A 26,597-nucleotide genomic window follows, 5' to 3' on the forward strand; every position below is an offset into this window, starting at 1 on the left:
ATCACGCCAGCTTTTGAATAGCAAAGTTAACCAATTCAATTCCTTCCAGAAGTACAGATCTTTAGCGATTAAAGCAAAGATATTACTGGTGTATTTACAAACAGGAGATGCTGGTTTCTGAGATAACAAAGTATCACCAGGGGAGGAAAAGAAATGCATTTCACACATACATACACACACCCAGACCTTAAGTATAAATAAGCACATATCTTGTACCTATATATACTAACCACGGGCTTTCCTAGTGGCTCAGATGGTAAAGAGTCCATCTGCAATGCAGGAGACCCAGGTTCAATCCCTGGGCTGGGAAGATCCCCTGGAGAAGGGAATGGCAACCCACTCCAGTATTCTTGCTGGAGAATTCCACGGACACAGGGGCAGTTTATGAGGTTGCAAAGAGTCAGAGGAGACTAACTCACACACACACAATCTAACCACATAATTAGATCCAATCCATCAATGCCATCAAAACATTTCTAACATACTAAAAATGAGAGACATAATAACAACTAAGGCAGCCTGTAAACAGCACTATAACTGAGGTACACAGAAAATTTTAAAGGACAGGCAGCAAGGAAAAGTATGCAAGGATCAGGAAATAACATTCAACTTTAAATACCTTTAAAAACTTTAAATAGCACAGAACAGTGATCACAAACTGGAATTCTGAGTTCCAAATCAAGCCTACAGAGGTTTTTGTTTGGCCTGCAGAGTGTTTAATGCTTTTTTATACTAATTGGTTTAACATTTAAAAATCAGACTTCATATACAAATAGAAATCTCCAACTTCCTTTGTAAAACCAAAAGATCTGACAACACTGGGCCCACATTCAAATTGGTAATAACTGCTGCTGCTGCTGCTGCTAAGTCACTTCAGTCATGTCCGACTCTGTGCGACCCCATAGACCCACCAGGCTCCCCCGTCCCTGGGATTCTCCAGGCAAGAACACTGGAGTGGGTTGCCATTTCCTTCTCCAATGCATGAAAGTGAAAACTGAAAGTGTTAAGTCGCTCAGTCGTGTCCGACTCTTAGCGACCCCAAGGACTGCAGCCTACCAGGCTCCTCTGCCCATGGGATTTTCCAGGCAAGAGTACTGGAGTGGGGTGCCACTGCCTTCTTCGTGGTAATAACTAGCTCATGCCAAATATTTGCTAGGATCTTTTAGACAGGGTAGTGCTCTCTAGATCCCCATAACCTCCACCCAACTCCACTTGACTCATTTATGTTACCTGAGTAACCTCTGTAGGCATCTGAACTTGTAACATCTGCCTTAAAGGGCACTTAGGATTTTGGTCTTTTTTAGTTTTTTTTTTTATTACAAAAGCATGATAACACATTTACAGGAGACTTGGGAAAACTGAACAAGGTTATGTATGGATCCACTATATATTACAATTATTTTTTTAAGCAGATAAACCAAGATTTTTAGTCAGAGTTTCAATATAAAACTCTCAAAAATTAATAGAATGAATATACAGAGAAATAGAAGGATATTAATAGAATGAATATCCACTAATAGAATGAATTAGAGAAATGAATATCCATTAATAGAATGAATATAGAGAGAAACAGAAGGTCTACTACCTGTAAAGCACTGTGAATCAAACCAACATAATTAAGATTTATACAATTTTCACATAATAGTAGAATGCAAATTCTATTCAAGTTCCCATGGACTATAAACTGCAAGACACTGGAGCATAGCCAAAAAATTTGGAAGGCTTCACAAATTTGGGAGTCATTCTTGAGCAGGGCCCCTGATAATCTTCTCTGGGTGGTTCCAATTTTAGTATATTAGCTGCCAAAGCCAGCACAAGGGCACTTAGGATTTTGACAGATCAAGACGCCAAAGAGAGAATTCAAGGGTGTGGAAACAACACAAAGGAAAGCTCAAAGGTCTGAAAGTGTGGAATGCAGACAGATACTGGAAGTAGTTGTTATGAGAAGGAGAATGATGAGGAGGCATAAAGCTAGAAAGATAGATTTATATAACATCATAGATCCTAGACCATAGAGAATATGATAAACCATACATTATATGATACATTATACACTTCTAAAACATCAAGGAAATCAGTCTGAATATTCATTGGAAGGACTGATGTTGAAGCTGAAACTCCAATACTTTGGCCACCTGATGTGAAGAGCTGACTCATTTGAAAAGACCCTGATTCTGGGAAAGATTGAAGGCAAGAGGAGAATGGGGCACAGAGGATGAGACGATTGGATGGCATCACCAACTCAATGGACATGAGTTTCAGTAAACTCCGGGAGCTGGTGATGGACAGGGAGGTCTGGCATGCTCCAGTCCATGGGGTCGCAAAGAGTCAGACACGACTGAGGGACTGAACTGAACTGAACTGTATGACAAGTTTTGGAGACTGGGAATTAATTTAAGACAATTTCTGCCTACTTACAGGGGCCTAACAGGAAAGGCTACAGAGTTGCTATTTTGTTGTTGTTTTAATTAAATTATTTATTTAGGCCACACAGCGTGGTTTGTAGGATCTTAGTTGCCCTGGTCCCCAGTCCGGGGCAGTGAGGGTGCAGAGTCTCAATTACTGGACCACCAGAGAACTCCCAGAGCTACACAGTTCTTACACAAAGTTCCATCAATGTTTCCTGTAGCTGAATACACATATTTACTTTTTCTTTTACCATCTTTTTGCTATCCGTGTGCTCTCGCCAAGCTACAAAACACAGTGATATGTACTTAACACACATATTAGATGTTATATATAGTATATAGTAATATAATGGGCTCTGGAGTTAGGCTGACACTCTTCCAACTCTATACCTGAGTGACTGTGGGATTAGTCACCTATCTGCGTCTCTGGTTCCACATCTGTAAAACCTACATGCCAGAGTTCCTAGAAAGACAAAACGACCCAGTGGACGTGAGGGGTTCGGAACAGAGCCTGGCACACAATCGCTCACGGGTAACAGCAGCTGTTAGTACGAAGTGGTTGCCTGGAGCATTACTATCTTTACTAAACAACCACTTGTCTCGAGACGGACAAAATCTGCTCTCCCTTCTTCCCAATTACAAGACCGAGTGCCCAACGGGAGTTCTGGCGTAAACCTGGGCTCCTAAGTTCTCCGACGCTGACAACGACGAGAATTCCTCACACGGGCTTAGCGTTTCAATAACCAAAGGACTTCCGCAGCATCAGCGTCCACCGCGAGGGGCCAGCCGCCCAGCCCCAGGCTGCTTCCTCCCGTTCCTCGGCGACCCCAGGACCCCACACCCGGCCCGCCTCCTCCGGGAAAGCCCCTCACCCAGGCCGCCTCCTCCCTCACCGCCGCCACTGCCTTCTCCGACAAGCTGCTCTTACTGCCCCGGAAGTCCTCTTTCAGGGTGGAGACGGCCTCGCTTAACCGAGAGAACTTCCGGGTCAAGCAGCAGCTCCGGCCGGAAGGAGCTCGGCAGGCGTCTGGTGAGTGAGGGCTAGTTTGGGGTCGCTGTAGTGGGTGTGGAGGGTTTAGTGGGGCACCCGAGACGTGGGTTTGAGCCGGTGGGTTAGGGTACAAGGTAAAAGAAGCTGGAGTATCCGTGGCCGTTTTGCAAGCCTGGCTTGGACTGCTGCAGGCATTCTGCCATCCTGTATTTACTGAGCTCCACCTACCTGCCAGACACTTCTCTGGGCTTTTGGGACACCCTGGTTTACGAGAGACTGTGGCTTTGTGCTCAAGTAGTTGACAGCCTAGTGGAGAAAACCGACCATAAACAAGTTTACAAGCAAACACGGTTATCTAAGATAGTAGTGCGTGCTTTAAAGAAAATTAAGCAGAACAAAGTGATGGAACGAAGCGAGGGGTAAATCTTATGAAGAGCTGCTGATGAGTATTAGGAGCAGAAGAAATAGCAACTGCAAAGGCCTTATCATGGGAACAGACTGAGCCAGGTTAAGGAAAAGGCAAAGGGCCACTGTGAGTGGACCGAAAAGAGGAAGAGGAGACCAGGAACTTAAACTGGCCAAATTTTGTAGGGTTTGTGAGCCAAGATAAGAATTTTGACTTTTATTTGAAAAGCAGTGGAAAGGCATTTGAAGGCTTCTGTGCTGAAGAGTAACATGCTGTGATTTATGACTTTAGCTTACCCCTGACCCCTCATCAAAAAGATGTACCTCTTCAGTTGCTCTTGGGCAATGAGAATGCGTGAAACCAAACTGATAGCCAGAAAAAAGTTACAGACACCCTCATTGTACAGATGTACAGATGTGAAAAAAGTCCCAGAGAGGTGAAGGCACCTGACCTTTTAAGAACCCGAGACTTCTAACTCAATTTCATGTTTTCAGAGTTATTTTAATATCTATACATAATAACTGTCACTTCCTAAAACCCTTCAGATAGTTTATTTGCTTTAATGGTGATCCTCTAAATTTAGGGGCATCAGTATCACCTGGGAGCATGTTAAAAATGTGTATTCTCCCCAAACTAAAAACACTATAAGTATAAAATAGGTGTTTTCTTCTGATCTTCTGTTGTAATGGAAAGTGCATAGAATTTGGAGTTTAAGAATAGAAATTTGGTAAACCGCTTGCTGCTGCTGCTGCTGCTAAGTCGCTTCAGTCGTGTCCGACTCTGTGCGACCCCATAGACGGCAGCCCACCAGGCTCCCCTGTCCCTGGGATTCTCCAGGCAAGAACACGAGTGGGTTGCCATTTCCTTCTCCAGTGCATGAAAGTGAAAAGTGAAAGTGAAGTCGCTCAGTTGTGTCCGACCCTCAGCAACCCCATGGACTGCAGCCTTCCAGGCTCCTCTGTCCATGGGATTTTCCAGGCAAGAGTACTGGAGTGGGGTGCCATTGCCGCTTAATTGTGTCTTAATCTTACCTTTTAAATAGTGTTGATGATAATTGTAGTGAAAATTGTTCCAATTTTTTGATCTTAGAATCTCTTGAGACTTTTAAAACTTTTTGAGAATATTGAAGAGGTTTTGTTTGTGTGGCTTATATCTATTATTATGCCATTTTAGATGTCAAAACAGTTTTCCAAAGAGTTATTTATTTAAAATAATTAAATTCATTACATGTTAACATAAAAGGCATGTCTATGAAGAATAGTTTGCCCGCAAAAAAAATTTTTGAGAGAATGGCATTGTTTTGCATTTTTACAAGTTTCTTTAATATCTGACTTAATGGACGACAGCTAGATTGTCATACCTCCTTTGCATTCATTCTCTTGTGATATCATTCATTATGTAGCTTCTGGAAAACAGCACCTATTGTGTGAGAATGAGAGTGAAAGGGCAAATAATGTTCTAGTGTTGTTACGAAAATCATTTTGAAGACGTCTCAGGGACCCCCAGGGACCCGTGCAACACATTTTGCAAATTGCTGAATAACAATATGGTTATGAAAAATTAAAAGATATATGGGCTAAGTTTGCGTGGGACCAAGAAATCTGCATCTTTAATAAGCACCCCAGATTAATTTAAGTGATCTAAGAATTGCATTTTGAGAAAACGAGTTATAGATCAAATTCACTCTAGAGTGTTCTGCCCACCAAAAAAAAGAGAGAAAAACTATGTTTCCATATTTCATATCTCTCCATTAACAATTTCCAGAGATTGAGACTAAAAAGTCAATAAGACATTTATAGCAGGTCCCTTTCTGACTGCCACATTAATGGGTGTCTGAATTCAGAATGTTGATTCCACCCCCACCAAGGGGGTTTTAGACTCTTGTCTTTGGTAAGCTTACAGTCTTTTGGACATACAGATAATTCATAAAAGAAGGAAACTGCAAAGTCTTACAGTTGAGTGCTGTCAGTGTGCTAGAAGACTGACAGCAAAAGAATTCATCTGAAATCCAGAAGGAAGAGTGAGAGCTTAGGTAGGAAGGCTTCTTGAATAAGGTCAAAAACACATTGGATATTGTAGAGAAGGTCCAATTTCCACAGAAAGATGGGGAGGGCAGGAAGTTTCAAGCAGAAGGGACAATTAGAACCAAAACTTTTAAGTGGAAAGTTATTTGGAGATAATAGAGAGTGAAATAAGTATAGTTAAAGCTTTGAGCCATGACAGGGAAGCTGGGGAAATTATAGGATTTAAAGGAAAATAGGAATGATAATCAGTTTGTAAGAAAACTGAGACCACTAAAGATTAGGTTACACCTGTCACACAACTGATTAGTGACAGGTATAACTAAAGACCAGATTTGACTTCTAATCCATTCATTCCTTTAGCAAGGAATTAGTGTACATGCAGGCACAGCTGGGCTCCAACTTCGTGCTTCTCTTCTACCACCTGAATCCATTCCTGGAGAATTACGGATACCATAAAATGTGAAGCTTATTTCATGGGTAGAGGATTTTAAAATTGCCTTGACTCTTTTGGGTTTGTGTTTAGGACCAGTTCTGAGGGGAGCAATATTTGGGACATCAGAGGGATATGGTGGGAATTAAGGAGACCCATTTAAGAATTAAGAGGATAGTGTGGTACCCAGGTAAGGTAAAAGGACCCAGGTGACCTAGGGCAGGGACAGCAGGACTTAATCGAAAAACATCTAGAAGGAAGAAGGAAAAGGTGAATAATAATGGCATGAATTTAAAATGTACATTAGTTCATCTAGTGTTCACAACTACCTTATGAGGTGGTTACTGTAAATAACCTTATTCAATAGATGTATATACTAAGGCCTCTTGATCCCATAGCTTCACACAAGGATAGGATCAAGCACTCTTAATCCTAATTCGCACTCCTAACCACACAGCCATGATGATACTGTAACTTTGATCTTGCAAAACTGGAAGATTTGTATTGTGTGGCTATCATTCAAGTTATATATATGCTAGACAGGTAGATCTGAGGGTGAGAGTAAAGATCTTTTTTTTAGTTATCCTGAAGTTTGAGATACTGGGGGGTAGGGTCAGACCACAGAGGGAAAAAAAATGAGCAAGGAAATCAGTGTCTTTGTGTAGCTTCAGCAGATGCTTATGGCGAAAATGATCATAGTCAAGGGCAAAACAAATAACCCTCGGTTTGAAGCACAGCTTCAGCAAATACAGAAGAGGGTATTCCTCAGTGTGCCAGAAAATATGCTGACGTTTGAGTGCCTAAGCGCCAATGATGAGGTATGCAGTGGCTCCAAGATTCTATTGGGAGCATAAGGGCTATGTTAAGTTAGAAACTTTTTGGAAAATGGCCCTCAAAATGGTGATTTCTGTTTGTGTATTACTAACCTTTGTATGTTACAGATTGCTATAGTAAGGCTTGCGTGTAAGCAGAACAGCTTTTTGTTTGTTCTCTGAAAGGATAGAGGAGTGCTAACAGTCTGCTCTTCATTTCCTTTTTCTCCCCTTTGCCAATTCAGAATGTCACTGACCATTTGTGTGCCTTGTGTAAGGGAACTTCTCCATTTTTCAAGTGTAACAGTGCAGGCAGAGAAGAGTGGATGAGTTGTAAATACAGCTCAAATGCATTTAATTATGGAGAATGAACCATTACGATCCCAGTATTCTTGGAGCAAAAACCAGTACCATCTGGGCATCAGTGTTTTTCCTTCCTTTGAATTATCCCAGAACTATTTCTGCAAACAGCCATTTCTTCAGCCAACTTAATATTGAGCCACGAGAATGGAAATTAGCCACGTTGCTTCCTTATTCACTTCTGTTGAGAATTGGAACAGAATGGGAATATTTCTTCTCTCAGAAGTTGGCAGGCACAGCAACAAGGCAGTCTGTTAGGGATAATAACTTAGGCACTTTTCTTTTTCCTTTTTAATGATACAGCCAATATCCAGAATGGTTCTGTAGGGTAAAATCATCTATATTTCTGATTATTCATGATCCTAGAGAAGCTAACTTTTTACTGTACCTGAAAGATGAAAAAGGAGTTAGATTAAATTTAAATATCACACTCTTCTGTTATTCCTATTCATGCAGAAGACAGGTAATAAAACATTCTACTAAGTAACTTCACTCACAAGCATAGCATAGCTCTTTTTAACTATTTACAGAAAGTGGCACTTTGATTTTCCTTTTTGAATTCTTCTTACCCTCCATATGTCAGCTGCCCCATTGAGAATAGCAGGCATGATATACAAAGTCCCAAACTTAAAACTGAATTGCATTCCTAAAATTTCTGAAGTCTCCCTTTCTCTTTTGTGCTCAGAGCACAATTACACTTCTGTTAAGTACTTCTCCCTGTCTTATATATAGTTAGCCCTTTCTTTTCCTGTCTTCCAGGTTTTGCTGAACTTAATCTTCTTTCTCCCACCTGACCAGTTCTCCATTTCTTTCATTGTTTGCACATTCAGTTTTCATTTTTGTGGTTTTAATTTTGAATGAAATTAGATAAAGATGTTTATTTCTTTAAAAAAAAAAGTCTTATTGGAGCCAGGAAGTAGAACTCTGTCAAGAGCCAGAGCAGCATGTGTGAGCCTCTCTTTCTCTTCCCCTCTGTAACTCTCTCCACCACCACCACCCGCCTCCCTAGACCCCGTCTCCTGGCTGCTCTTTTTCCCTTCTCCATCCCTGTTGTCCTTTAACGTGGTTGCCTCAGCTCCCTATAATCCTTCTCTTCCTCAAATGTCCCTAACCCACAGTGTCTCAGTCCACATTCCAAGGGAACATTCTTCTTAGTGAGTTGACTTCCTCCTGGATCCAAGAAGGCAGAGCTCCAAAAAAGAAACAACAAAGGCTCTCTGGCACAAACTCAGGACATGGTGAAAACAATGTAATGTCCTGTTAGTCTCCAAGGTCCGTTTACAATGCCTGTTTGATCCATATTTTTGTGAACTATTTGCACTGAGAGAGGAGTGTAAAATTTAAAATTAAAGACTGAAATTACCTTATGATGTTACTCCTTCCCCCTCCAAAATATTTAAGTGGTTTCATGGTATTCCAAGTAAAAGTGTTTTATATATCTTAAATAATGGTTTTGCTGTAAAGTGTTGATTTTAGCACTCGAAGTGATATCAACAATAATAATAACTAGAGTTAACAGTGATTACTGTTACCAGACTCTGTTTTTCACATACTGTCTTTTTCAGACCTTGCAATAATCTTGTGAAAGTAGATGCTATTATTTTCCCTCATTTAAAGATGAGGGAACTGAGGCATAGAGAGATTAAGTCATTAACAGAAGTCGAAAGGCTGATTAGAGTCGAGCCTAGGAAACCTGGTTAGAGAGTCTGTTCACTGAAGTTCTCTGCCACTCTGCCTATCAGAGGCCTGCAAGTATGAGTTTCTAGGGTGAACTTAATCCAGAGTGGAATCTGAGTGATAGCTCTTTTGTGCTGAAAGTGTTCAGACAGTCGAGCACCATTAGGTAGGGCTGTTACAGAGGAAATGAAGAAGTATATTAGTGGTTGCTAGTCCATGAGCCCTCTGCCTCAGAATCACCCAGAGAGCTAATTAAAAACCGTAATTCCAAGGTCCAAACCCAGAGATTTTTATTCACTGGTCTGGGGTGGGACCCAGTAATCTTTATTTTTAACAAGTTCTTTAGGAGATTGAGATGTTCAACCTGGTTTGGAAACTGTACTTGGTTATCTTTTATTCCTACCATTATTTCCTGGGACACGATGGTAAGTGAAGACGTTGAGGGTTAGTGGTCGGTTCAAGGAATGCATTTAGGCATTATGCCTTTAAGATCTTTTGAGGTTACTAGCAGTAGCTCTTTTTGTCTCAGAGAATAATCACAAGTGCTAGTAAGTGCACGTAAGTCTGAGTAATTATGATCCCTGTTGTATAACATTTGTCAGTTTACAAAGATCCATCACATACTTGATCAAATTTAAACTATTCATCATTAAGTATTTATTGAGTATGTGCTAGTTATGACACATAGCGTTAAAAAATACAGTCCTTGAGCTTAAGAGGCTCATAGGTGAGATGGAGTAGACTGCCTGGCAGTACAGAGCCAGGTGAGTCGTGTACTGGTGAGGGCCACAGGGCTCAGGGAATAGCCGTCTTGCATTCAGGTGAACTCCTGATCTGGATGGGAAGAAGCAGCAGGCCTTGCGAGGAGGCTCGGGGAAGCTGCGTAAAGAAGGAATTCCACACTGCAGTAATACTGCCAGGACACTTGCCCCACAGCCCCCTCACGTGGAGGCTATTCGTTCCTCTGAAATGCTTACATCTCAGAGCAGGGAGAGTGAGTCCATTTCTTCCATTCCTGGTGTCTTCTTCCTTGATCTTGGGGTGACAGTAGCATCCCCACAGGTGATCTACCTCACTTTTGAGCCTTTTAGTTCTTTGACTGCTTCACCTTGGACAATTCTTAATTATAGTGAATTTCCTTCACTCACGTCAGCCTCCCACTCCAGTTCCCAAAGTCTTATCTCCAGTTTTTATCTTGGGCCAAACTGCTCCTCTTCAGGATCAGGAATGAGACCCATGACTCTCTGGCCACCATCTCTCATTATGACTGCTTGTAGCTCTTTTTCTTGACTACCTTGCTAACCAATGACTGATCTGCTTTTTCTCTGCCCCGTGTCCCTTTACCTCGATGGCTCTCCCCAACATTCTCCATTCCCATTTACCCCCCAAGTCTTGTCACACACCTTACTTTCTCAGGGAAGCTTTCTGCAACATGGTTAGCTCCCTATAGCATCCTGTACTTTCCTTTGGGTAGCATTTAGTGTATTTTGAATATATTTAATGACCATGTCCTCCACCTGACTGAGTTCCATGAAGGCAGAGACAGTGTCTGTGGTACAGTAGGTTGGCACATAGTAGGTACTCAGTAGACACTGTTGAATAGATGAAAATGTATACCCCTAGTCTAAGATAGTGGGTTGTAGACTCAGTGGTAGGAAGCAGTGGGGAGGAAAGGAATGGCAGGATAAGAAGTGAGGTACTATTAGAATAAACAAGTTGTGGAGGTTTGTTTTGTTTTCTCTACAAAAGAGAGCAGGCCTGCAGCTCAGAGCCTTCAACAGATAGAAGTTTCTCTGCAAGTTAATAACATAGCTTTGTTTGCATTGTGCCTAGTGTACAGTTACTTTTATCCAGACTTTGTGAAAGACAATGAGTTTAAGAAAAGCAGAAATAATAATTTATGAAAAGCATAAAATATAATTTTAAGAAAAGCATAAAAAATAATAAAAAGATATAGTTTTTAAACAAATCATGACAGTAGAAGAAATGAATGAAATTTGGGAAATGCCAACTTGGACGAAGCCACAGAATCTCCTTATGGAAGTCCTGGGTGAAACTTGGAGTACTTTTCAGCACATTCATTTCCTATCACCATTGAGAACCAGTAGTCTAGAATAAAGGACAAAAATCTTATCTGCCAGTTGTAGTAGAAAAGAAGTTGAGAACTATCAAGCCTGAGCACAGTGCCTGGTTTACTTCAGTCATTCTGTAAGCTTTTATTTCCATTGTTTCCACTCTCAACTCCCTCCCAATAGAGGCCAGGATTCTCCTGCTTACTATATAATATGAAGAGCAAGTCAGGGTGAAGAGGTTAGATCAGATCACTTCTGTAATCCCCTTCAGTGCCCAAGAGCTTTGTGTCATTTTAATGGGATTTGGGGAAGAAATGAAAACATACAGTGTTCATCTATTATGTATAGCAAACTCTGAAGTTCTTTGTTTTACTTCAAATGGTCCCTCCTTAAATTTGCAAGATAGAGAAAATTATTGTCATCATCTAACCATCCTTTCAAGGACTAATGAAATTTATATGATATTTACAACTTAACTGTCAAATTTAGACTCTGAGCAGTTTAATGGCAAAATACAGTGATCTGTTGCTTTTTGTGTTACATGATCAAGCAGCTTTTGTATGAATATACAGGGAAGTAAGTGTCATTTCCAAAACTCTTTAGTTTGGCCCTTACAAGAAATAAAGCTAGGTGTTTCATCCCATATTTTATAGAAATTGAAATGAAATATTTCTGTAAGAGTCAGTGATTTTAAAAGAGGAATCAGATGACCAGGAAGTTGATCATAATCACATAGATTCTTGAAATGGGATATTATTTTGCTTTTATTTGTGATATTTTACTCTTCTGAATGTGTCTAACAATCTTTCTCTGTAGTTTGTATTTCTGCTAACTAGACATTTAAGGTGTCAGTTCCTCCCATAGCTAGTTTATAGACTTTGAGTTAGAAATTTGGTATTCTTACAAGCTTATTAAATATACTGTATCTTATCTCTTGATATTGAAAAAATTATTAAAGGAAAATTCTTTTGTTTAATGTTCTTACCCAAGAGGAAAGTTCTATAGCCTCAAAAGCCAGTAACTATTTATTTATGCATAGTGGTGCAATTTTCTAATATTACAAAAAAAACTACTTCAGGTAGCCCTGCGTTATTTATATCTAATGTCTATATACTTGAATTACTCAAATTTTGAACTCCATGGTTATAATTATTATGTAGCAGTTGATTTACATTATTGATATAACAGCAGATGGTAATGGTGCAGGTTGGAATAAAAGATCATTAAGTTAAATATTTTAGCCTTCATTGGCTCCCTCTTGCATGGAATTTGTCAGAGTGAAATAGAATCACAACATTTCAGAACTAGAAGAGCCCTTAGAGATTGTCTCATCTAGTCCCCATTTGACACATGAGAAAACAAGCATAGCTATTTGCCAAGGGCTTACAGCTAGTTATTAGCAAAGCTAATACCGGAATCTAGATCTGCCATTTCCCAGTTCAGTGTTTTTTCTGCTGACTCTGTTGAAATTTTTAGGTGGTATTTTCACTGTTTCACTTCATAATATTTATGTCAGTTATTCTAATCAGTTTCACATCTATTTATTTCTCGAACATAAAGCTTCACTCCATTATGAGTCTTTGTTGGTTAAATTTTGTATCTGGCTCTCTTTCAGGTTGGTCTCCACTCGTATCTTTTAATCTTGAAGACTCCAGAATATACCTGGATCTTTCTGTTTGTTTTTTTTTTTTTTTTTTTGGAAAATTCCAGTACCAAGCAATCAATGACCCACTGTGCTCTTGTTATAATATAGAAGCTATTGAGTTCTCCAAATATAAACGAGATTTTCTCCCATTTTCCCATGAAGCCACTTTGTTGTTTATCCACTTTAGTGGTGAGTGTTATTGTGCCAGCTGCTTTTGCTTTGGAAGATGTAGACTTCAACCAGATGATCCCACTGGGAACAAATCACAGTTCTTCCAATGCATCATTTCTTCCAAGTTTTGAACTCTCAGCAGATTCCCACTCAGGTGATGACGTCATCATAGCCAGAGAGGGAACTAGTGTTTCAATCAAGTGTCTTCTCACAGTCGACCACTATGAACCGGTCTCTTGGTACAACTCAAAAGGACAGCAGCTGGATGACAGAGACAGAGGTAATTATCCCAAAGCATAATTAGTCAAGATTACTCATTTCCTGTTACTTCAATCTTGGTTTTATGGCATATTCAACAAGGAATATCCAAGATGAGGTACTGCAATAAATAGTTAAAACTTTTGAAAGGCCCAGGGTATTATACCTATCAGGAAAAGTGAAATAATGGTAATTACTGAACCAGAAGAAGAAAAAAAATAAAGTATAGTTACAAATTTAAGAAGTGTTCACATAATGATGGTGAGCTGTTTCCTCCCCTCTTGGCGAACTGGTTTCCTTCTTCATTCAAGGTTGGCTCCATCAGGGTTGCTGCACACAGCTGTGTGGACTGTGTACTGCACAGCTCCAGGAGTACCATTTACCTAGACTGTACTGTGAGTAGTACAGTGTGCTGGCCCTGTATGAGTAGATCAAGAAGGATTTTGGTTAAGTGAACTTGTCATAAATAATTTTTTTGTTTTTACTCAGAAATGAATTACTAAAAATGTTGGAGGAAATCCCGGATGTTTTTGAAAATGGTTATAAAGATCAGTACATAAAAGTTTTAACTCCCTCTGAGAATCAGAAGGGCATGGAGGAGGAACTTTATAAGCCCTTCCAGCTCATTTCTCTTTTTAATTCTGTACCTTAACTGCATGAAAATAGGAAAGTTTCTCTTTACATATTTTTGTGTCTCAGTCTTAAAAAATCACACAAACATCATAGTAAGGTGACCAAGGTCTACCTTTTGACAGGTTTTTATTTGATTTTGCTATTTAAGAACCTGTGTACACATCTTAATCAGAATATTGTTTCCTTTAACTAGTGTTCTGTTAGTTTTTTTTTTGAAGACTACCTGTGTTAAAACACCTTAGAAAGAAATCGCCATGAAATATCAATGGGGTAAAGATTAAATTATGGTATCCTCACAAGCTACATTTTGGAAAAGGCCTGCTTATATTTTCTGTTAGAAAGATAGTCTAATCTCTTGGCTATTTATCTTAGACTGGAAAACAGAAAAGGAGACAGATGGTGCTTCCTTCTAAAGTATATGCTAAACATTTTAACCTTCTACAGACTGAGAAACTGGCCACCAAGGAATTGAAGAGTTAGAATGTTAGAAAGAACAGAGCTTCTTAAGAATATAGATCTGTTAAATCAGAATGTCTAGAGTGGTGCCCTGAACATGTATTTTGAACATGATTTGGGGTTCCCTATTTGGAGCCTTATCTTTTTTGGCCCTAGGGTCCTGACAAACACATCTAAGATGTGAGTTACTCAGTAAGTGTGATTATTATAGACTGGTCGTATAAACAGATTTTAGGAGACCAGCCAAGTAGAATGGCAGTTTTATTTTTCTATTTTGCCTTTACTTTGAAAACCACTAACATCTATCACTGATGCTTTCAGCAGCAGCTCTGGACAATTGTATTAAATTTTATGAATCTCAAGTGAGAGGAGTTTAAAAAGCATGTCAGTCTAGTATAAGGTTCATAAATCTTGAGCTATTATCAGCAAGTGAGCTAGAGAGTTTAGATTGTGGTTATAGTGGTTGATGAATGGAGTCTATGTATATAGTTCATCATACTGTGGATTCACAAGATATCTTTTTTATAGCTCCAGGTTTATAGACAGAAGCTTGTAAAATAATGACTATATTCATAGCTACATGTTTTCCTTCTCTTTTTACATTAGTAAAAATATAACTACACAATTTAGATAAATGTTGATGTAGATAAGAATGGGCACGGTCCACAGTGCTTACTAATTGAAGTGCCCCTAAATCCTGAACCGTAGAATCTCAGAGATGAAAGGGAGCTAGAAAATTAGGCACTGAAGCAGTGCTTAACAAGCAGTCCCCCAGCCTCCTCTGGGCCACTACCTGTAGGCATGGGGACCCATACCCTCCACCCCATGTTAGCCCATCTATCCTGTCTTTGAATGGCAGTTAAAGCGTTTGTATAGTTAAAGCACAGAGCACACTGAGGACTTAGAGGTGAGAACTGTGCAGGCAGAGCCAAGTTATTCAAGGCTGTTGGTCCTTGTGCTTTGGTTTTCATACTCATATACATTTGTATACACATTCCTGAATGAAGATACCTTCGTGTATGGGAGAAAGGCAGCATGTTTTCAATTTAAAGTAGAAGCCTAGGCATGTTAGGGCAACTTTTATTCTGTCTGCCAGGCTGTTCATTTACCCTCACTTGTGAGACATTGCTTTTGGCTTGTGCTTTATTTACTCTGGCCAGAAAATCAAGATGTTATCATCAACCAACCTTTTCTAACAAGACAAATTAACATGTATAAGGCATGCCAGATTAGCCAGTTAGTAATTGAACAAATACATTAAATTGGTAGGGTTTTGTTTGTCTTTTCTTAAGTAAATAAGTAAACAGTAAATTATTGAAAGTTAAAAAGGAAGTAAAAATTACTCATTACCCTATAAATAGCCATTGTTTTGTATTTCTGAGACATAGCCTTCTAGTTTATGAGAATGTGTAGGTAGAGACTGTGATATAGACACATACACACATATATATAAACATTTCTTTTTAAGGTTAGTCACTTAGCATTATGTTGACACACCTGTCTCCCTGAAAGGTGTCTTACATCTAGCAGTGAAAAGGCAGCCACAATAATCGTTAGTTTCAGGAAGATCTTGATTCCCTTTTTTAAGTTCCAGCCTGTTTAAAATTCAGACTCTGAACATAAAAGTCTGCCCTGTCTTACATCATTTAACAAAATAGCAGAACCTAATAGATGAGTTGATGTAACGTGCTCTCATGAAGAGGTGGAATATTGATAAGGCAGTTTGCGTATTTAGTAATAGTACTGTTTATGCTGTAATTTTTTATTTCTGTTGGGTTATCAGGTGGAAAATGGTTGGTTTCTGATAACTTCCTGAATATCACCAACGTAGCCTTTGCTGACCGTGGGCTCTATACATGTCATATCACCTCTCCAACCCGTGCCTCCTACTCGGTCACCCTGCGTGTTATCTTCACCTCGGGAGACATGAGTGTCTACTACATGGTTGTTTGCCTGATTGCCTTTACAATCACTCTCATCTTGAATGTTACACGGCTGTGCATGATGAGCAGCCATCTTCGTAAAACTGAGAAAGCCATCAATGAATTCTTCCGAACTGAAGGGGCAGAGAAACTCCAGAAGGCCTTTGAGATTGCAAAACGCATCCCCATCATCACCTCGGCCAAGACTCTGGAACTTGCCAAAGTCACGCAATTTAAAACCATGGAGTTTGCTCGTTATATCGAAGAACTGGCAAGAAGCGTCCCTCTGCCACCCCTTATTCTAAACTGCCGGGCCTTTGTAGAGGAGATGTTTGAGGCTGTGCGAGTGGATGACCCTGATGAGATGGGAGAGAGAATTAAAGAGAGACCTGCCTTGAATGCGCAAGATGGCATCTTTGTCATTAACCCAGAGATGGGCCGGAGTAATTCACCAGGAGGAGATTCAGATGATGGTTCCCTGAGTGAACAAGGCCAGGAGATAGCAGTTCAAGTTTCTGTCCACCCTCAGTCAGAGACGAAAAGTATTGATACTGATTCTCAGGACAGCAGTCATTTCAGCCCACCTGATGATACAGGATCTACTGAATCGAACTCTAACTACAAAGATGGGTCATTTGAAAGCTGCCAACTGTGAGCTACCCTCATACCTACAAAAACAGCTTGCAGAAAAAGAACATGTTTCATGCAGAAAATAACATTTTTATCAAAAAATAAGTAGGATTTCCCCCCTCATTAATATTAAGCCTATCAGAACATGAATTATTACCAAAATCTTTCTAAAACTTCAGCATTTTTCCTTTCTGATCTTTCTCAGTCATTTTCCCCAAGCTTGATTAAATGATACACATTGAGATTTAAAGGAGCCTGAGAGATCAGTGTAACGGGGAAAGTACCACACCCAAAATTGCATGACTTCTCTTCTAGTCACAGTTCCTTCATTGCTTAAAGCTGACACTTCTCTTGAAGCCTCAGTTTCCCCGCCATTAAAAATGAGGGATTTGCACTAGATGATATCTAAAGTCCTTTCTAGCCCTCTGACTTCTTACCTACCACCTTTAAACCATAAGAATCTTCAGCTCATTTCTAAATAAACCCTTCCCTAGACTTTGAGTCCCTTTTTACAGAAAGGACCTACCTGAGATTTTATTCTGTGATTTGGATTCCCACATCAATGCGGTGCATAGAGGTGTGGGTGTTTTTCAGATGTCTTGCTGGTAGAGCATACAATTGTATATGCTCTGTTGAATCTTTCCAGTATCACCCATGAATATATTGCTATACAGATATCAGGGACCTAACTGCTCATGAGTAAGCTACTTTCCATGAGTAAATTGGTCCTTGTGAGGGTATAGCAGTCTTTTTAACTTACTGAGGTATCATTTAGCTCACTGAGCTGGCACTGATTTCTCAGCTGATCTCCCAAAGTGAAAAATTTGTTCCTAAAGAATAATGTCTTTATTGTTTTTAGAATAAGAAGCAGTGTCAAATCATCTGTCTCTGGTAAATTATGGATTTTGACATTTCTGTTAATGGAATTTCTCAGGCTTTCCCTTTTTAAAAGTACTGGACTCTACGAGACAGTTCTGTGTTTGGGATCTCATTCCAGAGGGAAACCCACAGCTGAATTCCTCTTTAGATCTCTGTCAACACTCTTTACTCTATCGTCTTAAATACGGTGCTAAAGGTTGCATGCCTCCTTACCTTGTTTGTCTTGTTTATATTTTATTGTTGCTGAGGTTTTTATTTTTGTGTACATCAGATGTAGAATTTTAAGCTAGGGCTGCTTTTGTGGCCTTTCTGAGAAGCACTAACCTGAAATAAGATTAGAGAATGGTATGTGCTGTGTGTTACTATATTAAATATATAGATACAGATATATAGGTATATATATACACACACATACAAATGATCTAGACATAAAGAGGGAGAAAAATTATGAATGATGCCACTTGATTCAACTGTGTATAATAAACACTTCAGACAGTATTTGTTGCCTGGCTGAGATCTGATATAATGGAATTGTAAATACTCTTCAGAGTCATTTCTTCAACTACAGTAAGCTTGGCGTCATATAATTTTAAGAACTTGGCAATGGAGCTCTGTGTGCTTCACATTTCTTCATTTGGCTTCTGATTACTGAAGCTTTACTTGAACTAGAGGTTCCTGAGGGAAATGTTCAGGGGAGGTTTTATCAGGATTTTAATTTAAGGTTTCAAATGGAGGAAGGCAGGAAATTTGAAGTGTGGCCAGATAGAACTCCTGCCTCCCTTTGTGAAGGCTTATCAGAAGTAATACATCTGGTTCTGGATAGCACAAATGAATCAATATGCAGTTTTATCAGGTGGCATTTCAGATAAAGACGATAATGCTGCCTTTTCTGTCTCTCAGGCTGTTTCCATGGAAACCTCCAGAGCCAAACAGAAGCTACCAATCATTTAGCCAAATCTTGTCTTGGCTCATAGACCTGTATTCCTTTAAAGAAAACTGTTTTCATACATTTGGCTATGAGAACAAGGGCTCTGGAACATGCCCTAGATTATAGAACACTTCTTCCCTTCCCAGAATGTTTCTCTTGAGAATTTAAAATTCTTTAAAATCCTTTTCTAAGGTCTGAGTCCGTCCCCTAAATGTCCCTCAGATCTTTAGATAACACTTCATAACCTGTACCTATATAGCAGGTTTGGGGTCATTTTTAGAATGTAGCTTGTCACATTAAAGAGAATGAATTTACCCCCCCATGTTTTCATAATAGACATAGGTATTTGGAACCTTAAGGTAGACATATTTAATGATCAAAGTCCTGGGAAACAGGGCTTGGGAAAAATAAGAAATATTCAGAAAAAAACTGTAAGTTGCACAATACTGTATAAGAGATATAGGCTACTCTAGTGTATCCTGGATAAATTACTTTAGAAGTGTAATGGTGACAATTTAGTTGCCAAAGTAATTGGATTACTCTGAGTATTCCAGGTTATGGTGCCACTGATAAAGTAGGTCAAAATTTAAGTGGAGCCGGTACTTTGTAAATCTGAAATAGTTGTTCACAGGAAGAAAATCACACTCGCTAACATTTTCTCTAGCTAATCAAATACTCTTCATATATAATTAATACTCCTGTTATCTTTTTGTAAAATCCTTAACCTTTTGAACTTCAGCTACAGTCTAACAGTCTTTTGACAATAGTGGTAGTGTAATTATCCTTCTGTCTTGCTAGATTTTATAATTGGTGAACATGCCTTTACTCGGCAATTTGGATTTGAAATAGTTCTGTCATCATTTATAAATTTTGTCTTGTATTGGGATTTAATGACCCTTATCATCCTTGTGAAATAAAATGGTGGCTTTGTAAAATAAATTTACCAAGACAAGGCATATAAACATTTTTAGAGATTCCTTGCCAGCTGAAATTCCTTACCAGTCAGGCATCTTTTGAACTGGTATGCCACTTGTTTATAAGCTGTTTGATAAACCTATCCTCAAAGTTGTATCTGTTCCAACACTTTAGTTCTTGAGTCTGGCCCAGTGGACATTTTTATTTCCTCCCAGCCACCTTGATATAAGTATCTTGGGAGTTGCTGACACCAAATGGTTGTGTGAAGGCTCCTGGCTTCGTCACCTCACTTAACACATATTTTTAAAGTGAAAATTCACAGCTTTCCCTTTTGTCCTCAGTGAACCCGCGCCATAGTCCTCTCCACACCCTGCACGTTGTTTCAGCCTAGGTCAGATTTTGTATTCTGTATCCCAGAGCAGCATGGGAGCATGGCATGTTTGTTTCCAGGGCCCAGCCAGTCATGGGTGCTAGTCTTGCCTCTACACACCAGCTATTGTAACACAAGTATTGAATATATCAGATTTCCTGAATCACCATTTAAAGAATACAATCTTTTCTCTCCTAGGCCAGCAATGTTAAAAATGCTAAGCCTTATGCATAACCTCTAGGTTCTCAACACATTTCATAAAAGTAAATGAATTACTTAATATGGTTCAGATGATGTTTAAATAGTTACCTTTTTAATGAATACTTATAATTTTGTCCTTTTTTTAAAAAAAAAGTTGTACTTGAATGTAATGCATTAAATGTTCAGTGGAGTATATTTTGTTTGTCTGAAGTCTTCTGTAGAGATGTATTCATTTTTATGTTGGTGGAATTTGATGTTAATGATTTTGAGCAGGGGTAAATTTGAAGTCAATTTGGATGCTACTATGTCTACCCATTTAAATTTTACAGATGTTTACTAAGCATCTGTATGTTCTCGGTGCTATGAGCCATACTGAGATGGGTGTCCTGCCTACAGTTGGCATGAGAGTGAAGTTACCAGACCATCCTCACCTGGCGCAAGTACAGCAGTTTCCCATTTCTAAAATAAAGCCATTCTTAGGAAAGGCAGAGCTTGAGTAAAGGCCTAGAGATAATTTAGCACATGTTTTAGAGCAGTGGTCCCCAACCTTTTTGGCACCAGGGGCAGACAGAGCAGGGGAAGTGGGTGGGTGAGTGTGAGGGTGGGCAGGATGATTTCAGGATGATTCTCATAAGACGTGCACAACCCGAATCCCTCATATGCGAAGTTCACAGTAGGGTTCTCACTCCTATGAGAATCCAGTGCCACCACTGACCTGACAGGAGGTGGAGCTCAGGCAGCAATGTGATGAATGGGGAGTGGCTATAAATACAGAGGAAGCTTGACTCGTTCCCCCACCGCTCACCTCCTGCTGTGCAGCCCAGGCCACCGACAGAGGGGTAACAGTCTGAGGCTGGGGCAGTTGGGGACCCCTGTCTTAGAGAGCTTATGATTAGTGTGTAGGGTTTGTGATGAGGTGTGGCAGTGGGGAGAGCAAATGTCTGCAGTCCCATGGCAGTGAAGCAGGCATGGAAAAGCACAGGATCTCAGGAGACAGGCAAAAGAACAAGTAGAGGTCAACTCATTTCTTAAATGCCACAGACTCCTTAGAATGACCATTTAGCCCCTATCTTGGGACTTGGCCTCTCTGGACTTCAGTAAAGTGGAGTTGGTAACACCTACCTCACAAAATTAACATGAGGATTAAATACAGCAACATGTCAGCAAATACTGTGCAAGCTATGACATGCAATATAGTGTTCAGTTGTTCAGTCGCTCAGTCGTGTCCGACTCTTTGCAACCCCGTGAATTGCAGCACGCCAGGCCTCCCTATCCATCACCAACTCCCGGAGTTCACCCAGACTCAACGTCCATCGAGTCAGCGATGCCATCCAGCCATCTCATCCTCTGTCATCCCCTTCTCCTCCTGCCCCCAAACCCTCCCAGCATCAGAGTCTTTTCCAATGAGTCAACTCTTCGCATGAGGTGGCCAAAGTACTGGAGTTTCAGCTTTAGCATCATTCCTTCCAAAGAAATCCCAGGGCTAATCTCCTTCAGAATGGACTGATTGGATCTCCTTGCAATCCAAGGGACTCTCAAGAGTCTTCTCCAACACCACAGTTCAAAAGCATGAATTCTTCGGCACTCAGCCTTCTTCACAGTCCAACTCTCACAGTGTCTGGTAATCACGTAGCCATAGCGTCAGCTTTATTAGCAGGCATGTCCAGCTGATGACTGGTTGCACTTGGACTCAACTGAGAATTCTCCAGATGTCTCTCAGTTACAGTTGCATTTGGCTGCATGCCACAGAAACCCAGTTGTGGTGGCCTACCCAAGTAAGAGGTTTATTTTTCTTAAATAACACAAAGTCCAGAGAAACTCAGCCCTAGGCTAGAACAGCCCAAGTTTGGCATCAAGGGCTCCATCCGAGTCTTTTTTGACTGAAAGACTTCTAGATTTCTTTCCATCCTTAGCATGTAACCTTCGTCTGCACAGTCACAAGATGTTTGAGATTGGGTTCCCCAGAGAAAGGATTCCTCTGCAAGTAGTTTATCTGGAAGGTGAACCCAGGAGTGAGATGAAAAAGAGAGCCAGTACAGGATGAGTTCATTATTTCTCTGAGCAACTGGGCTCAGGCCCTCTGGGGGAGTCAGGACACCCTATCTGCCCCTTGTGTTTGTAGCTTACACCTCAAAGTTGTCCCATCTGAAGGCCAAGGAGCTTGGATGTTTATACACCAACTTCTGTCTGTCAGTGAGGGCTGCTTCCAGCATCACTAACTCTCTGGTACTTCCGACCAGGCTAAGCATGATCCTATAGCCAGCAGAAGCCCTCTGCCAGAGGTACAGGAGCTTTCAATAGAAAAATCTGTAGTCAATATAACAATTTCATACGAGTTTCAAAAGGTTATGGACAGAGTTCTGATGGTACCTGCTACATAGGACAGTTGCTTCCCTTCAGCATCACGTATACATTCCAGGCAGGGAGAAGGCAACAGACACAGCAGCTGAGTCTGTACCTTTGTATTAGGAAGGCAGTAGCTTTCCAGAAGCTTCACCCGACTTCACTGCCAGAACTGGGTTCCATGCTACCTGCTGTAGCTGTAAGGAAGCCTGGGAAGATGAAATTGTATGTTTTTTAACTGGACACACTTCCCCAAAGTGTTCTATTAAGAAAGGAGGGAGGAACGGAAGTTGTGGGCAACTGGTAATTGCAACAAGTTCATCTTCATGTGAATTACAGGAGTAAAATGCAATTCTGTGGTGGGTAAAATTGCAGGCTATGTTCCTTGATATTCACATGTGTGGACGACAAATGTCAGCTGCTATATCTGTAAACAAAGGATGGTGCAGCCATCAAGCCATCAGCCACTGCAGCCTTCCCCAGTTGCGCACCATAAGGGGATTCAGGATGGAGACTAGCAGGATACTGGCCTTAGATAGGTAAGGTGCCTATCAAAGGGATGATTTCAGTGACCCAGACTCACATCTTCCCAGACATAGAGAAGGGTTCAGTTCACTAAATTGAGATATCTGGGTTTTCTTTGATTTACAGTAAGCTTCTGCAGTAACCTTTCTGCTTTTGTTGCAAAAACATGGACCTGGCTCCTCTGTTACTTCTTCAGAACAATCCCTCAGAGCTCTCTGGGAGCCTGGATCCTGGACTTAAGTCCTCAGTATAAAGTCCTTGGAGTCCACTGAATAAAACATAATTCTCAACTTTTAGGTTGTGGTGGTGGTTTTTTGTTGTTTGTTTTTTTTTTCAGTTGACACATGCAAGAATCAAGCATTAAATCTTAGGTTAAATCTTCAAGTCATCACTTATATTATCTCCAATTGGCTCAAACGGCAGACAGACAAGTTATGGGTTTCTGTTGGGGCATAATTGGCTTATCTTAACCTATTTATTCATGAACAGATATGTACTGGCCACCTGCTATGAGCAAGCAATAACAAAAATCCTAGGGGACAAGCTTGGCCTGTTGTTAAAAGAAAAGTAAGCCTGTGTGGCTATGAGGAAAGACTGTCAGAAAAGCATACAGGGGCCGGGAATAAGGTTAAAATATTTCAAAGTTTATTAAGAGGAAATGCTAGCAGTACCTAATTTAGAAGAGGGGATTTGGCAATGTAGGTAGGAAAGTTTGATCATTCAATAGTACTATTCATTATTGTCCTGGAGTTATCTGCAGCTGAAAAAAATTCCAATTTGCTAATTTTCTTTAAGGAATTAAACTCCTTCAGAGCTCCTTAAATTCCAATCATGTTCATGAGTTTTCATGTTTTCACTGGAACCTATTGATTAGGAAATATATATGTAAATATACATATGTCGCTCCATCTGCCTGGATGATCATAGCTGCTGCCAGCAGGCCGCTTCTTCCTAACAGTTGGGAACACTGCTTTGCCTCCTGCTCAGCTGTATGAAGAAGGAAGACTCAAGTGTCCTAAGTGACAATAAATCAGCCTTCTAGGGGCCTCCTTACCAGAGAAGAGCCACTCTCTGGGAAAGTTTGTCCCTAAGCAGAAGGGAAGTTAATCAGGAAGAATTCCATCTGAGGGGTAGTTTTGCCATATGAATTTCATTGCTCTTTCAGAAACTACAAGCAGATGGATGGATCATGCTTGAGGCTGCTGTGCTCAAGCCCCTGACCCTTTGAACACCTAAGGCCCTGCCTATTCAGTTTTTCAACAAATGTTTGTTGCACACAAATGAGGGATATCATCATGAGCAAAATCAGAAGTGGTTCCTGTTCTTTGGGAACTAATAGTCTATGGGAAGACAGAACCTATTCAAATAGTCACATGTAGGGTTGTTTTAGTTGCTTAGTCGTGTCCGACTCTGTGACCCCATGGACTGTGGCCCACCAGGTTCCTCTGTTCGTGGGATTTCCCAGGCAAAAAGTACTGAAGTGGATTGCCATTTCCTTCTCCAGGGGATCTTCCCAACCCAGGGATCTAACTTATGTCTACTGCTTGGCGGGCAGATTCTTTACCACTGAGTCACATGGGAAGCCCCCATATGTGGGGTAGATAGTTAAAAACTGAGAGGTGTGCTAGAAAATGAGTCTGTGAGATCTGGATCTAATCAGAGGTCAAAGAAGAATCCACTGAAGTGACACTAGAAGCAGCAGTCATTGCTTGAGGGCTTATTATGTTTCCCTCCTGAGCCAGAGACTATGAATTTAAGACCGGGATCCTACTTAGAAGGAATTTATAGACATCTTGAAAAAGGAACTATCTGAAAGAGACAGTGTGGCATCAAGCACTAAATGGATTAGCACTAGATAGGAAAAGCTGAAGGAGTTAAAGATGAAAAGTGAGTGATAATAGAGGGTGGGCAATAATATGAAGGGGGTGAGATTTGAGGCAGACCAGAGAGGCTAAACAAGACTTCGACAGGGAAGGAAAGGTGTTGATCTGGTCATGGAACTCAGAAATCTTCAGTACTGTCCTACTTTCTTTGCAGTAAAAAAAAAAAAAAAAATTGACCTCCCCATAATCTTCTGGGCTTCCCCAGTGGCTCAGCAGTAGAGAATCCACCTGTGATGCCGGGGACAAGAGTTTGATCGCTGGGTGAGGAAGATCCCCAGGAGAAGGGCATGGCAACCCACCCCAGTGTTCTTGCCTGGAGAATCCCATGGACAGAGGAGCCTGCTGGGCTACAGTCTATAGGGTCACAAAGAGTCAAACACGACTGAAGTGACTTAGCAGGCATGTACATGATCTGCTCCGAGTGTGTCTTCCCAAGTCTACCTTTTAAAGACACCTCCACTCTCTTGGAAATAAAATAACATTCTACCTTTTATATTTGCTCTTTTCCTTTCCAGTTTATGAGCAACTTGAGAGATGACATCATGTATTAGTCACCTATCTTTATAGCCCTTTATTCCTTAGTGTAACACCTTTCTTACAGAAGAGACAGTAAATGTTTTGTCTAATGTAACTGGATTTTGGTTGGGAGGGAGCGAAATTGTTGTGGTATGGTGTATGACCATATTGGTTAATATAGGACTTAGGGGTGAGGGTTGGGGAGGTGTGGCTGCCCCTTCTCCAACAGCACTCTCTTCCTTGGAGACATCAGTGACGTTCAAGTTCTAAATACCATCATCACACTGGTGACTCCAATTTGATATTTCTACCTCTAAGTGCTCTCTTCCAGACTTGTGAATCTAACACTTCACGACTTGGCATCTCCAATTGGCCAGGTACCTCTAAAAGGCATCTCAAAATTAATATGTCCAAAACAGAATTTTTTATTCCCTGCCCTGATAACAAAGGAATACATTCGTTTCTATGCCCACCATCTTCTCTCAGTAAATAGCAGCATCATCTAGTTATTTGCTCAAGCCCAAAATTGGTTTCATCCTTGACTCAAGTTCCCTTACTCTCAATATTCAATAGATTAGCAATTTTTCTTATTTAACTTCAGAAACCATATATCTAATCCATCCACTGCCCTCTACTTCCTTTGACATTGATGGTGTCTGGTCCAGAACACCATCCTCTCTTGCCTGTATTATTTGATGTCCCCCACTGTTGTTCCCAGGTGATCCATCCATTCTCAACAGTTCAACCAGACTGAACTTTAAAAGCATAAACCACATGTTATCCTCGGCTTATATTCTATAGTGTCTCCCATCACTAGAAGAAAATTCGGAAAGACAGTCCATACTCCTCACTGTGGCCTTTAAGACTCGCTATAAGCTGGCTCCTCAATTGTCCACACTCCTCGCCCACCACACACCTCATTTTGCATCCCAGCCACCCTGACTTCCTTGCTGTTCCTTGAACACACCAAGCTGCTCCCACCGCAAAACCTTTGGTCATGTTCCCTCTGCCTAGAATGCCTTCCTCCAGATGTTCCCTTCACTGGTTTCTTCTTGGCATTGAGATCTCAATGATGCCATTACTGTTTCAGAGAGGCTTCCACACAATAGTAGGTATCCCCAGGGTTGGGATTAGAGTCAGGG

The 26,597-nt window shown here is 40.5% G+C and overlaps 2 protein-coding genes across 3 annotated transcripts in view; one reads left to right on the forward strand and one right to left on the reverse strand.

The window, feature by feature from the left end:
* FAM114A2 (family with sequence similarity 114, member A2) overlaps positions 1–3,357 on the reverse strand; it is a 34,997-nt gene extending 31,640 nt beyond the window's left edge. The window contains exon 1 of one of the 2 annotated variants that reach the window (XM_010829381.1): positions 3,281–3,357. The gene's annotated coding sequence lies outside the window, so the exon portion shown is untranslated. The remainder of the gene's footprint in view (positions 1–3,280) is intronic. The other variant, XM_010829382.1, reaches the window with a different exon arrangement.
* Positions 3,358–3,373: 16 nt separating this feature from the next.
* MFAP3 (microfibrillar-associated protein 3) lies at positions 3,374–20,383 on the forward strand. Its single transcript, XM_010829383.1, has 3 exons — positions 3,374–3,438; positions 12,796–13,276; positions 16,127–20,383. The coding sequence occupies exons 2-3, from the start codon at positions 12,982–12,984 to the stop codon at positions 16,918–16,920; spliced, it is 1,089 nt and encodes a 362-aa protein (XP_010827685.1). The 5' UTR covers positions 3,374–3,438; positions 12,796–12,981; the 3' UTR covers positions 16,921–20,383.
* Positions 20,384–26,597: the final 6,214 nt, after the last annotated feature.

Source organism: Bison bison, unplaced genomic scaffold (genome assembly GCF_000754665.1).
Source record: "Bison bison bison isolate TAMUID 2011002044 unplaced genomic scaffold, Bison_UMD1.0 scf7180017864505, whole genome shotgun sequence".
NCBI lineage: Eukaryota > Metazoa > Chordata > Mammalia > Artiodactyla > Bovidae > Bison > Bison bison.